General features: G+C 34.3%; 1 protein-coding gene across 1 annotated transcript in view; it reads right to left on the reverse strand.

Moving 5' to 3' along the window:
• The window catches only part of LOC120542482 (slit homolog 1 protein-like), a 349,841-nt gene that overhangs the window by 44,824 nt on the left and 290,049 nt on the right, over positions 1 to 14,968 (reverse strand). The window contains exons 22-25 of the mRNA XM_039774990.1: positions 13,042 to 13,110; positions 12,228 to 12,299; positions 8,561 to 8,632; positions 3,326 to 3,397 (exon numbers count right to left, since the gene is read on the reverse strand). Of these exons, the coding sequence (XP_039630924.1) occupies positions 3,326 to 3,397; positions 8,561 to 8,632; positions 12,228 to 12,299; positions 13,042 to 13,110 (285 nt within the window). The remainder of the gene's footprint in view (positions 1 to 3,325; positions 3,398 to 8,560; positions 8,633 to 12,227; positions 12,300 to 13,041; positions 13,111 to 14,968) is intronic.

Genomic DNA, 14,968 nt, shown 5'->3' on the forward strand with positions numbered 1-14,968 from the left:
TCTGGTATCTGGAAAACCAGGCAGGTGGTCCTTAGCAGATGGAGAAACATTGGTAGAGCTGTAGAAGTAGCACTCTTTTAGCTGTCTTCTTTCCAGTACTGATGCTGCAAATAGTCACTTGATCGCAGATCACTACCCTGAGACTCTCCAGCAACTCCTCAGAAGAGCTAAGCAAGACCACTGCTGCCTCTTCAACACCTGACACTTGATAAATTGAATGATAGGTCTTCTTTTGACCTGTTTCTGAAACCAGTGTAAGACAGAAGCAGAGTTCTAGAATAAATTCTTTGCTCTTTACATAGATCTTTTAGGTGGCTCACTATCCTTAAAAGGTTTGCTTGCCTTTGCAGCACTACATATAATTCTGTTTGCGACATTGTAGGGTTGCCATTTTTACAGTAGCACCTGTACCTCGATCTGAAGCTGCTCATTTGAATAACAGAATGTCTGGTCTTTGGGTGACTCATCTTTGCCTGACGCATCTTGTCAGTGTTGTGATATAATTATTAATCAGTCCTCTTTAATACCCAAATTCTGTATTTTCTTTGAATATTCTTTTTTCACAGTGTACATCTGAGTTAATTAAGGTTTGATATTTCAGAAACCTTTTCATTTACCTTAAATCTTATGCCATATCTTCACTGCAAACTGGCACACACCAGTCAACTTACTCAGGTAATAGTGAAAAGAGTCAATAAATGGCTAAACAATTCATCATTGTGTACAATTAAATGTTTTTACAGTTTGCTATTTTATATAAATTGTTTAATATGTACGGTAATAATAATACATGGTTGTGTTTATATAGGTCTATTACAATTCAATATAGTTGTGTCTAGCTCTGATTATTATTATTATTAACTTTTTTTTTTTGCACAAGAGAGCTATGCCTGACAAAAAAGATCTATTGATAATATTAAGAATAAGTACTGTCAGAACAGCAATTGAATTTTAGTTAGAGCAGTTAGGTCTTAGGCACAGGTAGAAGGTTTCATTTTAGAAACTAAGAGTTCCAGCTCTGATATAAAGACAAAATGACTAAGATAGTGGGCATAAGATGAGATATATGGTATGATCCAGTAATACTAAGTCTGTCACATACGGTAATTGTGAAATCTGGGATCTTGCATTGTCAATTTTATATTAAAAAAGTAAATACATTTTGTGCTGTTAATATTTGAGATATTTTTGAGCGGTAATTTCTACTTTCAGTTTGTCAGGTTAGTTTATCAAGTTAGCAACTTTTCTAAAAACTACATAACAGTTACTTCTGTGGTATCTATTATCCCGGAATAGATTTTAGAATTGCCTGTCTATGTAATCTGAAAGCTCTATATCTTTCAATATATGGTCTACACCACGGATGTCAAAATCCGGTCCTGGAGGGCTGTAGTGGCTGCAGGTTTTCATTCTAACCTTCTTCTAAATTAGTGACCAGTTTGTGCTGCTATTTAACTTCTTTTGCCTTAATTTTAATTAACTTGACTCAGGCCCCTTTGTTGTTTCTTTTTCCTTAATTGGCAGACAAATAATAGTGAGACACAAAACAAGCTGCCATATGACCAGCTCACCTAAAAATAAAGAAAGGTGAAGGTCTCAGTAGGGTTGATCTCTCAGGTCACCAAAACATTTCGACAGTCAACAGTTTTAGAATTGTCTGCTGTGGCAGAATGAGAGCAGCAACAAGCCATGGAATTAAATAATGAGTTTAATTAACAGCAAGAATTGGCTTCTTATTAAGAAAGTGATTCGAGTGAAATTGGTTGGAGTTTGAAGCCTCTATTTAGCTGGTCATCTGTTGGGTTGTTTCGTGTCTCATTTCTGTTTGGCTTTCATTTCATGAAGAAAAAAATCAATTCAGAGCACTGAATCCTTAAAAACAGGGCTATTAAAATGAAGGGAAACATAATTTAATTAGCCGTAAAAACTGATGACTGATTAGGAAAAGGGTGAGAATGAAAACCTGCAGCCACTGCGGCCCCCCAGGCCCGGAGCTCAACACCCCTGGTCTATACTTTGGCATTCTAATTTAAGAGCTTGGTTCCTGTCTGATTTTCCCAAAGTTACTTCAGTGTCTCTGTGACCCTTAACCCAAAGCAGGTGATGCACATGTATATTAAATGTGCCTGATTATTAAATTACTTTCCAAGCTTAAACTTCAGGCAGTATTTCTGATTACACAGATCCCCTTTAAGGTCATGGGTTACTTTTCAATAAAACTAAGACAGAGATGAGACTGCAGAATGTAAACTGTCCGTTTTTTTGACTGTAAAAGAAATACCACAACATGTTCTGTTAACCGTCTTTTATCAGTATTAGTTGAGATAAAAAAAACAGATTTGCTTGATTGAAGTATCAAGTACTTGAGATTGTTAAATAAAAGTTAAAAGAAAGGCATTATAATCATCACTGCTTTACACAGGATGTCTTTTGAATTTTTCACTTGAACTGTAGGAGACCCATTTCTTTTTCCAAAGCTATTCCCATTTTTATATGCGTCCACTATCATTTACAAATACTATCCTGAAAAATAAAGCAATCACATGGACACATTATCTGTATCTTTACTGTATGGTCATCTTATTAATTTGCTGCACAATAATGACAAAGCACCTTGTATAATTTACAGATTCAAAATGAAATATTTGTAAATTGTTACACAGGTATTCAAATGATGGCCTCTTTCCACCCTGTTATAAATGTTTCTCTTTAGTACTGGGAAACACTGTGAGCTGAATCTTATTCTGATAGCATTGAGAAGAGAACAAAAAAAAACAAATGGGCTGAACATCACTCCATCATAGGATGCTTTCACTCATACATTACAAAGTGAAGGAAGAAAACACACACACTATAGCGACATTAAGTAAGCAACACTTAGTTAATTTTGCAGAATAACTCACAATGCCACATTGATTTATACCAACATGACTGAGAACTACTATTCTGCCACATAGCTGTATCAGTGGTATGGTAATTAATTTACAAAGTAGAACAGCCACTGCTATTTGTGCTATTATCATTTTTAAAAAGCTGTGTTATACTATAGTGTTATATGACTTACACCATTATTAAAATTAAGAGTGTCAGCTTTAATGACACTAACCATAAAGGCAGAAATTGTGCACAAAGCTAGAGGTTAGTTTTTTCCCAAAGGTTTCTAAATGGTACTTTTCTAGCCCAATGGATTTGCAATGATGTGATATTTATATACTGTGCTTGTTGCAATGCCAATGCCTGATATAACATTATTTATCTTTGCACGATTAGCTCCCGCTGAAGGCAGCAAGAACGTTATTGTAATAAATACATGACATTTACTTACAGGTGAGAGAGGGCAGCTACATCACTGAAAATACCTTCTGGCAGTTCAGAAACTTCATTACCGTGGAGAGACCTGGTTTGGAGAAAAAAAAAAATCACTAAATAAAAGTAGTAATACATTTTCAGAGCATTTTCATATTATTAATATTGTTTAATAATAACTAACATTAACATTCTTCCCCAAAAAAAGTCTCAGAGATAATTTAATTCATAAAAACATTCCAAGCTTTATGAAATATACCAAAAAGAAGCAAAAACGAATAGAGAAGTAGAACACCTTAAAAAGCTTTAACTAAGCAAAAAGTCAATGTCGTCATTCCCTCCAATTTACTTGCTCTTTAAGTCTATAGTCAATAAGTATAGGTAAAAGGTAAATTTAATGGCGAAATCATAAAAATATTTTTGCTTTCATACTCAGAAGTGCTTTCAGAGGCTGTAATAAAAATAACTAAACATATAATCACTGCTAGTTTGCACTTTGCTGTTAGTTTTGTTCTTTAAAACATATGGATGGCATGGTGGAACAGTGATTATGGCTGCTGCTTCATAGCTACTAAGTCTTTGTTCAATTCCTGGATCAAAGCTTTTCCCAATCACTGCCTTTGTGGAATTTGCATTTTCTTCCTGTGTTCACACAGGGGAGTGTCTGGGTGTTATGCTTTCCTCTCATATATAAATAGGATATATAAAATATAAATAAATATAAAGTATATTATAAAAATATATAAATAGTTATTGAAGATTATATGCTTTCTCAGTGTGGATGAATTTGCCCTAACATGGATTGTCATCCTGTCGAGGTCTGGTTCCTTCTTTTTTTCAGATTGTATCGGGATTGATTCCTGGCGATTCCAATTGATGTGTGTTGTAAATAATTATTTCAAATGATATTATACAGGATTCTAACCAAAATGGGCACAAACCTCTTCTAATCAGCAGACAGTAATAAAATATCAAAATATGGACAAGCAGGTTTAAGAACAATTTTGTGGCCAAGTAGTAAGTGTTGTGAATAGTCAATGCAGTCTGCATCAGGGACATGCTGACTGCCAGTACCAGATTCATCACACGTTTCATCGCATAATCCACAGTTTTCAAGGTACTGTACTGTATGTTTTGTTGCTTTTCTCTATTCTATGTACAGTAGTTTTGTACATTTGACACCTCCATTTCTCAGGGTATTCTGGTTTTATCCTACATTCCAAAGAAGTGCATATGATTGTGGAAAAGCACCATCAAATTATCTTGATGTGACTGTTTGGGTGAGCACTATAATGGTCTGGCATCCCATCCTGTGTTGGTTCTGTTTCCCCATGATTCTGTTTCGGACTTATCAGGCTGAGAGAATGAACAAATTGGAAGAAAGGTTACAGATTGCTATATAAAACGTTCACCCTGAGAAAGTCTATATTTCTTCACTGGAGAATGGTTATCTAATTTTATAATAAAATAAATAGCATACAACTTTTTTGGCAGCTGTTACACAGCAGATAAAAAGTTTAAGTATTCTTCCATATAACAACTACAAGCTTACTGGGCAGCAAAGAAGTCAACTCTGAACATGAGAATATGTATGTGATGTTATGCCCAGTGGAGGCTGGGTGGTCTTGTGGCCTTGGAACCCCTGCAGGTTTTGTTTTTTTTTTCTCGAGCCCTCTGGGGTTTTTTTTTCTGTCCTCCTGTCCATTGGACCTTACTTTATTCTTTGTTACTTAGTATTGCCTTATCTTATTTTTATATTTTTCTTCTTTCTTTCTTCATTTTATAAAGTACTTTGAGCTACATCACTTGTATGAAGACGTGCTATACAAATAAATGTTGTTGTTGTTAGTATAGATGTTCACTGAATTGGTGGTTCATTTGTCACAAATAACATGTACGATGTCATTTAGGACAATAGAGTTATAGTAAGTGTGTATTGATGAATCGAGAAGAGGACACATTGTGTAAACACGACTAGAAGAAAACTGTCAGCATGGCTTAAACAAATCATACTATACATCCCTGTTTTGAAAATACTAAGGTATCTTCTAGTTTGTTTAGGGCCTTAAGAAACTAGAGGTTCAGTCCAGTTTAGGTATATATTATTTATGTATTTATTAGTTTTTATATTTTAGCAAAGGTGATTTCTTTGCATTATTCACTTTTTTAATTGCACTGTAAATAACAATGGCAAAAACAAAAAAGAATGACACATATTTATCATACGTTTATCATAAAGTGGAGGAAACTTCAATGGGCTGACATACAGAGTGTTAAATGTGTGTTTATGACACTGGTTTTGCCTGGAAGGCTGCATCTTTATAACATGTAACGTGTTTCAGAATTACTATTTAATTCTAAAATTACTTTTTCCTTCTCTTATGTTGGGCAAAATAGAGATAATTATAGCTCCTCATTTTTGAAGTTTTTCTTCATTCTTGACCTAAAAAGCAAAATGGTGAATGTTTGCTTGTTGTATTTTCCATGCATGGTGTATGTAATTGTAATTCATAGTAGCAAGAAGCACCCCAAGGGTAAAACTAAACACCTAAAGAGGCAAAAGACAACAAGCACACAAGAGGAAGACGTGCCTACCAGAGCTTAATCATTAGGGATTGGTGTGCCTGTTTGAACCAGTGGCAGAATGTTTTGAACATCATACTGCCTACCTAGAGCATAGGCAGTGATCTATCATGTCATGTGAATAAGCTTCTATCTACAGCTTGAATTAATCTTAATTTAACTGTATACATTGAAACAAACTACATCGGTAAAGACAGGATTCCATTCCACAAAATATATTATATGAGATCAGTGTAAACCAAGCCTCTACACTCCTGCCTTGTGCCACATATGGCATAGGTTAACGCTGAAAAAAGATGCCTTTTGGCTCATATAGGCATGTACTTACTGGGCTAGGTAGGTAGCAGTTAATCAGAACAGGCATTGATATCTTGGAAAGGTACAAATGCAGGTTAGCCAAAAACTGTGAAAGTGGGGGTGCAAGATACTAAAAATAGATGAAATTGGTTATTTTTTACTGCTCAAATAGTGCATAAAAAATTAAACTAATGAATACAGATAAATTAGACATCTCAAGAAGAAATATAGTACTGCTGTAATTGTTAATTAAATCACTCATTTTGGATCTAAAAGTATTAAAAATTAAACTGTAGAACAATTTGAATGATAATGCACATAGAACACTTGTGTTTCCTCCAGTCAAGTCAAGTTAGTGGGGTTCATTGTCATTAGTATGTTATATAGTGATATTAATTATGTTTCCCTAGGCCACAGTCCACTATTTAGATAGATAGATAGATAGATAGATAGATAGATGTTTATTGTCATTGTCACTTTTACAAAGGACCAACAAAATTAAATACAAAAATAAATTACAATACAAAGGGGTGGACAATTTTACATAAGGAAGAGCAGAACAAGAAATAACAGCTGAACACACTGACACAATATTGACAAACAGCAATTGGTATAGATGAAAAAGGAAATCCGACCAGAGCAGCAATTTAGATATGAACCTATGGTAAGTGTGCACACACAGGGACTTAGGTAGCATTGTGTTTAGGTGCCTGATTACCTGTGGGAAGAACCCATTGTTCAGTCTGGCAGTGTTGGTGTGCAGACTCTAATACCTTCTGCCAGATGGAATCAATGAAAACAGATGGTGGACGGGATCCCTCACTGTGCTTGAGGCCTTATGGATGCAGTTCTTTGTGAACATGTCCATGACAGAAGGGAGAGAAGTCCCAATGATTATCTGCACAGTGCGCAATATCTGTTGTATGGAGTTGCAATCAGAGGCATTACAGTTCCGGTACCATTCCCATCTACTATTCTTCAAAGTACAATTATAGTAGGTCTTTTTTAATGTTCAAAGCTCAAAAGAGAGAGCAGTGACCTCACTTATTGTGTGTGGTCTTCCTTTAAACTGCAACAGCACTGGTGGAATGTGTGTCAAAAATTAAAGACATATTAGGTCCTGAAGTTGAAGTTAACCTAGTAACCCTTTCACTTGGCCTGAAATGTGCTACTTGAAGCACTGAGAAATAAACTCACTTGTACAATATACTGGCATTTTGCTCACATCTGACCCAAGCATATCTCAAAGTACATAAAATCAAAAAAGTCCACAGTATTAGCAACAGCATTGGTTTCCCTTTTGAAATATGAGATCCTCCCCCAAATTAAATGGGTGGCCATGACAGGCAAGGGACTTTTTTTTTTCACAGAACAGTGAAAGTGGATTGGCACATTTATTTTAATGATTTGTCTTTAAAATGTCTTTGTACAGAGTTTTTGGGTGTCAAGTAATGAATTATTAATTATAATTATTACTATTATTATTTTTTTTATTAAATCTTATTTTTCATGTTTCTTTGTTGATGAACTCCCTTTTGAAGAATTTACTGGTAACAAAACATATAGTGCGCATGCCAAAACGACTGAAGTAACAATTAACAAAGTGTCATTTTTGATACCATTGTAACAAAGTTTACTGTCCGCTGTCAATCACAGAGCAGCCCGGTAAAACGACTGTAATACACCTTCAACCTTAAATAATGGATTGGCTGCATACAGCAAAAACATTTCCTTACCATTGTGGCTAAAAATACTACCCTGGTCACTTAAAAATTTCTGCTCAATGTTGTAAAATAGCCAAGTTAATAGGAAATTTTGCATAATCAAGTTGTATGACATTTTTTTTCTCTCTTTTATTAAAGCACTTTTTCCATCTCAGATTCATAGATGTCTTTCTTAGTAACATTGGCAGAAATCAACCCTATACAAGTTCAGTGCTAGGTACAGTATAGTGATATTTGTATCTAAACCATGCCAAATTGAACACAGTAATTAAAATAGCACACATCCTAGAAATGAAAGAAAAAACTCATAGAATATCTCATGTTAACATTAGAAGAACACTAACTAGTGGAAAAAACATGGCTCTCCTGTACTTTGAGGCAGTAGTACTAACCACTGTTCCACCATTTTGAAGGTAAAGTAAATGTTAACCCTCTTTCTTAATTTATAATATCTGAGCAATTCAAAATACTCATACTCATGCCTTTAATTTAGCTTTTGTACAACTGAGAGGTCTGCATGTTAAGGCTGTTAGATTGTTTAAACAGGATTTCAAAAATAACAGTAACTTTTTAAAAATAAATTTTGTAAATTCCATGGAGATACTGTACAGTTGGAAATAGAATAATATGCAACATTTTTACAAACTTACAGCAGCCTCAGGGATCGTAATCCTTTAAAGGCAAGTGGTGGGATGCAGCGCAGGGAATTGTAACTTAGGATTCTATTAAAAAATAAAGTAAAATACAGCAATAGTTTAGTTACTTGACCATTAAAGAACAATTCATCATTGTACTATAAAACAATTTCAAGCATTACTGTGCGTTGAAAAGAACGATAGACAAAATATGTAAAACATAATGTATACAACGCATGTGTCCATGATGACAGTAATTCTTATTTATACTTCTGTTGCTAAACAAACATTGGTGTCTTAGCTTAGTACCCATAATCTTAGAGATATATAACTTGAGTAATCTTAAGAACTTTGAACATTTTAAAAGCCTAAAAATTTCTAAATAAAATGAAAGATTATGAGTTAATGGAATATAATGTTTATTTTGTTAATTTTGTAAAGATTATATTTTCAGTACAAATATTATTTAAGCATGAAAACAGAATTCTTAGAAAGCCAAAAATCCTAGGGCTTAAGGACCAGAGAGGGAGGTAATAGTTAGTGGTGCCATGTGTACAGAGTATGTGCCATCCATCCATTATCCAACCAATATATCCTAACTAAAGGGTCATGGGGGTCTGCCGGAGCCAATTCCAGCCAACACAGGGCGCAAGGCAGGAAACAAACCCCGGGCAGGGCGCCACCTCAGGGCATGCATGCATGCACACACACCCACACACACACACACACATCCACACACACACACCCACACACACTAGGGACAATTCAGAATCGCCAATGCACCTAACCAGCATGTCTTTGGACTGTGGGAGGAAACCCACACAGACACGGGGAGAACATGCAAACTCCACGCAGGGAGGACCCGGGAACCGAACCCAGGTCTCCTAACTGCGAGGCAGCAGCGCTACCCACTGCACCACTGTGCCGCCCTACAGAGTATGTTGAAATTCTTATTTGCATGTACAATCAACATGGTACATCTCACCACCCTGTGGCGCCATGATAAACAAGAATGTATTAACATACAGAACTTCTGTATAGCTAATAGAACCTAACAAATTAATTGAACATGCAATTTTGTTTGAATATATGTAAATGTTGAATGCTAACGATATGCTACTCCTGTACTGACTACAAAACAGGCAGTCAGTTCAAAATAGAGAGTGAGAAACTATAGAAAAAACAGAGTAAATAGGGAAAAGCCAGAGTCAAAACCATAAGTTAAAAGAGAGAATCATCAGACCTATATCACAAACCTAAAATCAAAGAGAAAGGTAGAACTTGCATCAAGAAACCTGTAATCAAAATTGTTAAAAGTGGATTCACTATATTTGGTCTAATCTTGGGTACTGAATGACTGTTTGGTGGACCTTTATACTGGTGCACCTGATGATGGCATAAGCGGCGACGACTCAGAGTATCAATGGATAGAATTCCACGGTAAAGTCAATGCAAACTTCGCAAAATCGCAATGCCAATCACCAAAACAAACTGGCATCAGAATAGTCTATAAAAAAGAATGAACTTCAAAATAAAACCACTAATTTGGAAGCCTGAGAAAAATTTAAAGGGAACACCTATCATAACAACTCCCTACTGTCCTGTATTGAGGAAATGTTATACTGTCCTATTCAAAGAATTAAGCTGGGCCACCTTAATCTTTCTCTATTGTTTTTTTCTGTAAAAAATTAAATAGGTACTACTCTGCGGTGGGTTGGCACCCTGCCCAGGATTGGTTCCTGCCCTGTGTTGGCTGGGATTGGCTCCAGCAGACCCCCGTGACCCTATTCGGATTCAGCGGGTTAGAAAATGGATGGATGGATAGGTACTACTAAATTTGGACATCTTGAAGACTGTGTGGAGAAATTAGTGATCACTTTCTCTTATTCTTCTGGAGCGGCCACACATCACTATATATGTATCTCTGCCAACCCTACCAGTCCAGTCCATCTTAAAAAGTTTATGCTAAGATGGTCCTATAGCTGTTGTTCTACATAAGGTAGAAGCTACAGGAAACTCTGCTAAAAGAAATGGCTGGAGAAAATAAGCAGCAGGAAATTAAGTGCGTTTTTGGTGTTAAAGGATTGCTGGACTCAAATGATATTTTTATACGTTCCTTACCCCATGTAGTTTGTAGTAATGACTGAGAAAATGTTTAACCTCATGTTTTCATCCAGAATGAAGAAAAAAAAATTATGATACAATATACGCCAATAGTGACAATGGCAAAAGATGTGAAAAATGTCCATGGGAAAAAAGAAGAAATAATTTCAAATCAATCATATCACATAATTCACTGCTAAAAATGTACAAAACACATGCAATTTCTGCTGAAATATCATTAAATAGATCATTTCCGAAAGATCAACACCAATCATAAAGAGGAGACTCAAGTCCCCTTGGGGTTGCCTTTTTGAACTGAAGTTCGGCCTCTCAGCTTCATTCTCTGATAAAGTGTCTTATCTTCAATTCAAAAAGGCATTTCCAATGGAACTTCAGGTTTCTGTTTATGATGTATGCTGATTTTTCTCAAAGTATCTATTTAATGATTTTAGAAAAAATGCACAAGTTTTGTACATTTCGAGCATATGACTGGATAACTGACATGTGGTTTGTGGCACAAGTAATATGAGATTTTTTTCTTCTTTTCCATGAATGTTTTTCGATTATTTTTGGTTATTGTACAGCATTGGCCACCATTGGGTTATAATATGTAAAACTTTTTTTTTATCCCCATTCTGCATGAAAATTTGAGAGTAAAAATGTTTTCTCAGTCATCACTACAAACCACATGGGATAAGTAGCACATAAAATCATGTCTGAGTGGAATATTCCTTTAAGTGACTGTTCCAAGATTTGCTGTTGTTACCTCCACTATCTTGAATACCAAACATTCCCCTGCCTCTCGAGTCCCTTTATGATATAAAGATTGAGAGTTTAAGTATTTAGAAGTTTAATATAAAGACTAAGAAAGTGAGCATTCAAAGTAAGTTCAGTTTGAAGTATTTTAAGCACCACAGAATCACAGCACTCACAACTGTTATAACAAACATACAATGCTCACCAGTTAATTAGCCATTAAAAAATAAATTATAGCATCTACTATAATACAATTTTAAACTTGTATTGAAAATTTTGGGGATTTTTAAAGAATGTGAAATAATGTACATATTACAGCATGAATGTGAAATAAATAATGTACTGTATATATTACATAAGAATTCATCTGCTTCCTCGTCATTGTGGTGAATAGAACTATAATACCTATAACAATCTATGTGTATCACAACTATCTAGAAGTATTCATATATACTGTAGAACCACATTAAAATATTTTACAAACGTTAAAGTTGTGTTTCCATAATTTTAATAATGATAATTTTGCTTAAGGCACTCACCATAAAACATAAGGAAAATTAATTTCAGATTATATTGGAATCCCATAGCTAATCTATTGTTTTACTATTGAGCATCAAATTCAACAAATGCAAATTGATTTACTACTGAAATTGCAGCTAATCTGATACAAGGTGAAACAATCTCTTGTGATATTATAATGCTGTCAGATGGAAAATGCTGTCTTGAATTTAAAGATCTTTAGGCAAGAGTCACTGAAGAAACATGAAAAAAATCTAATGGGGACCATACAATGCCTGTAGTATTATTAGAAAATATGTCTTACAGTGTTGTAAGCTGACTCATGTTGGTGAAAGACGAGTTTGTTAGAGAGTTGATTTTGTTGTTGCTCAGATCCCTGTAATTAAAGGAAAAAAAATCGTAATGTAGGTACACAAACTACAATACAGTACATACTTAGAACGGAACATTTTTAAAAACAGTTTCTCACAAAGCCATAAAGTACAGGGTAATTGGAGATCATAGCTACTTATATGGTGTGGTCGTATCTAAACAATTTGTACAATGAAGTTTATCACTGTTAAATACAAGTAACAGATACGGCAATTTAATTGTGGTTTCAGCAACTTACGAAAGTACATAAGGGGAAGTTAAAAGTGGGATTACACCCTCAAACTCTGCTCCTCTGTCCATTGTGCAGTGCTACTTTGCTATAGATAACTGAAGAGGAAGGGTTCAGTATTAAAAGAGTTGATACGTAGACCATCATGAACTCTCCTATTTTTATTTGTAGAGAGTTCAATCCCAGAGGTTCTCGTTGCCTACCATTTTTGTTATTTATTGTATGCATACCATAATATTTCTATATAAACTTGAGTTTTCCTAACTCTTTACACATTGCCTTTTTGTTGGCTTTATAATTGCTGAAATGTTTCAAATACAAAAGATTAATAAATTATATTTCCATAGGTGCTGGAGATTAACATAAACAATAATAATAATTGAAATTTTTTAATAAACAGGGCCTCAAATAATTTTTTTATAACTTGGAGCAATTTGCTTTTCAAAAGTCCGTTATTTGTTAGTTATATTTACTTTTATACATCATTCATTATATTTGCCTTATTTTGGTAACTTACACAAGCTGAAGAAATTTAAAGGTTGAAAGTTCTGCTGGCACAGCGTTGAACTGGTTTCCATCCAGATAGCTGTGGAAATGCAAAAAACAAAAAATGTAGAAATCATCTAAATACAGTAGCAGGGGATACCACGAAGCTGTGGTTACATTCTTCATTTTTAAAAATCAGTCCTCACATGTGAGAAATTAGTTAAAGAAGTACATGACCTCTGTGTTCTTTATCAATAGCCTCAATTACACGGCATCACGATTTAAGGTTAACAAAATCTAAAAACAAATACTATGGACTTTTGCTGCTTTCTTATATTATCTATCCCCTGTTTAAAATATACAGCATACAGAGCCCATCAAGTTAAGTGAATAGATTTTTCAGTGTCAGTATCCTGATGTATGGGAAAGACATTAAAAATGGGCTTTACTACCAATCTTTTCAATAACTGAAAGTGAAGAATTTGGGCCTCTGGCTTTCCTATATGTTTTTTCCATAATGCTTTAATTGTGGACAATGTGACTGTTAAGTAATTGCATGAATTTTGTATGCCAGGCCAATGTTAGTTGCAGATATTTAATCTATTTTTAAATTCACGAGAAAAGTATTTACTGTAAGCGGGTCCATATCAGTTACAAAAGCAGCAAAAATTAAATGAAACTAAAACTGAAACTCTAGTTTTATGTTAAAATATATTTACAAATAGCCTGAAAGCCACCTGCAATCTTCTGGAGTTTCAGAAAACAAAATATTAGTTAACAATAGTGTTTTGTCATTTTGAAATAAAAGGTAATACTGATAAAGACACTACTGGACAGACTTTGCATTCACCCGTTGTAATGACACCTTTTGCACCAAGCAACCTTCCAGCAATGGCTGCAAAGAACACAATATTCGTAGGATGATAAAGTTCACCAGCTGTGTCACAGTCTGGAATAACAGGCCTACGATACTTACTATGAATTCATTAAAGTGTGATGAAGAAAACTGCAAGTAATTAAATCTTAAAAGAAACCCTATAGCTAACTCTGTTAAGATGGGCTGCATGAATTTAAGATTTGCATTTGTTTTGGCTATGATTTAAAAAACTCTTGAGTTTAAAAATGTTTTAAGTGTTTTATCAATACTTGGGTGTATTTGAAAATATTATATTTTTATTAGCCATGGAGAAGGATGTAAATATAAAAATGTAGCACAACTGGTAATTACAGACACATCTGTTTATCATTAATGTTTCTCCATTCAAAGATATAAAACTAACAATTTTTATTTACACTCTGCAGCAATTATTGTCCATCAGCATCTTTTCATACAGTACTTGATTCTCCAGAGGCATTTTGTCCGTTCTCACTGCTTCCATGCATGCTGAAGTTGTTTCTCTTATAATCCAGTTAAATAGCTGCTTCATAAATATTAATATCATCAATACTGCCATTATGCTTTAAACTGCTACATGAAATGCATAATGCTATCATTTTTTACAATAAACCAACTTCCTGTTTTAAACTAATTGTTTATGTCTAGTTAAATAAAAATATTTTTTTCATTTAAAAAACTAAGACTCAACTCCATAATATATTTCAATATGTTTTTTAAATTTCAAATGTAATTTAACACATCTATTATATTAATCTTTGCATGAACAAATTTTTATAAACTGCACTAAAAAGTACATATGTTTATAATCTGTAGCTGTCTTTGGTCAGTCCAAATTGTTTCCAATTCTAGATTAGGTGCACATCAAAAAAATCTGACTAGGAATGTAACAGTATTCACTTTCTGTAACTGGCTCACAACGCTGAAACACCAAATTTTAAACAATGGATCTGAGCACCTTGTATTGATAAAATGTAATCAAGAAGTAGCAATTGACATGTTAATTTTTCAAAAATGAATGGAAGCATAAAGAATACATAAACACTACAACACTAAACAGCCC

Source organism: Polypterus senegalus, chromosome 1, assembly GCF_016835505.1.
Source record: "Polypterus senegalus isolate Bchr_013 chromosome 1, ASM1683550v1, whole genome shotgun sequence".
Classification (NCBI taxonomy): Eukaryota; Metazoa; Chordata; class Cladistia; order Polypteriformes; family Polypteridae; genus Polypterus; species Polypterus senegalus.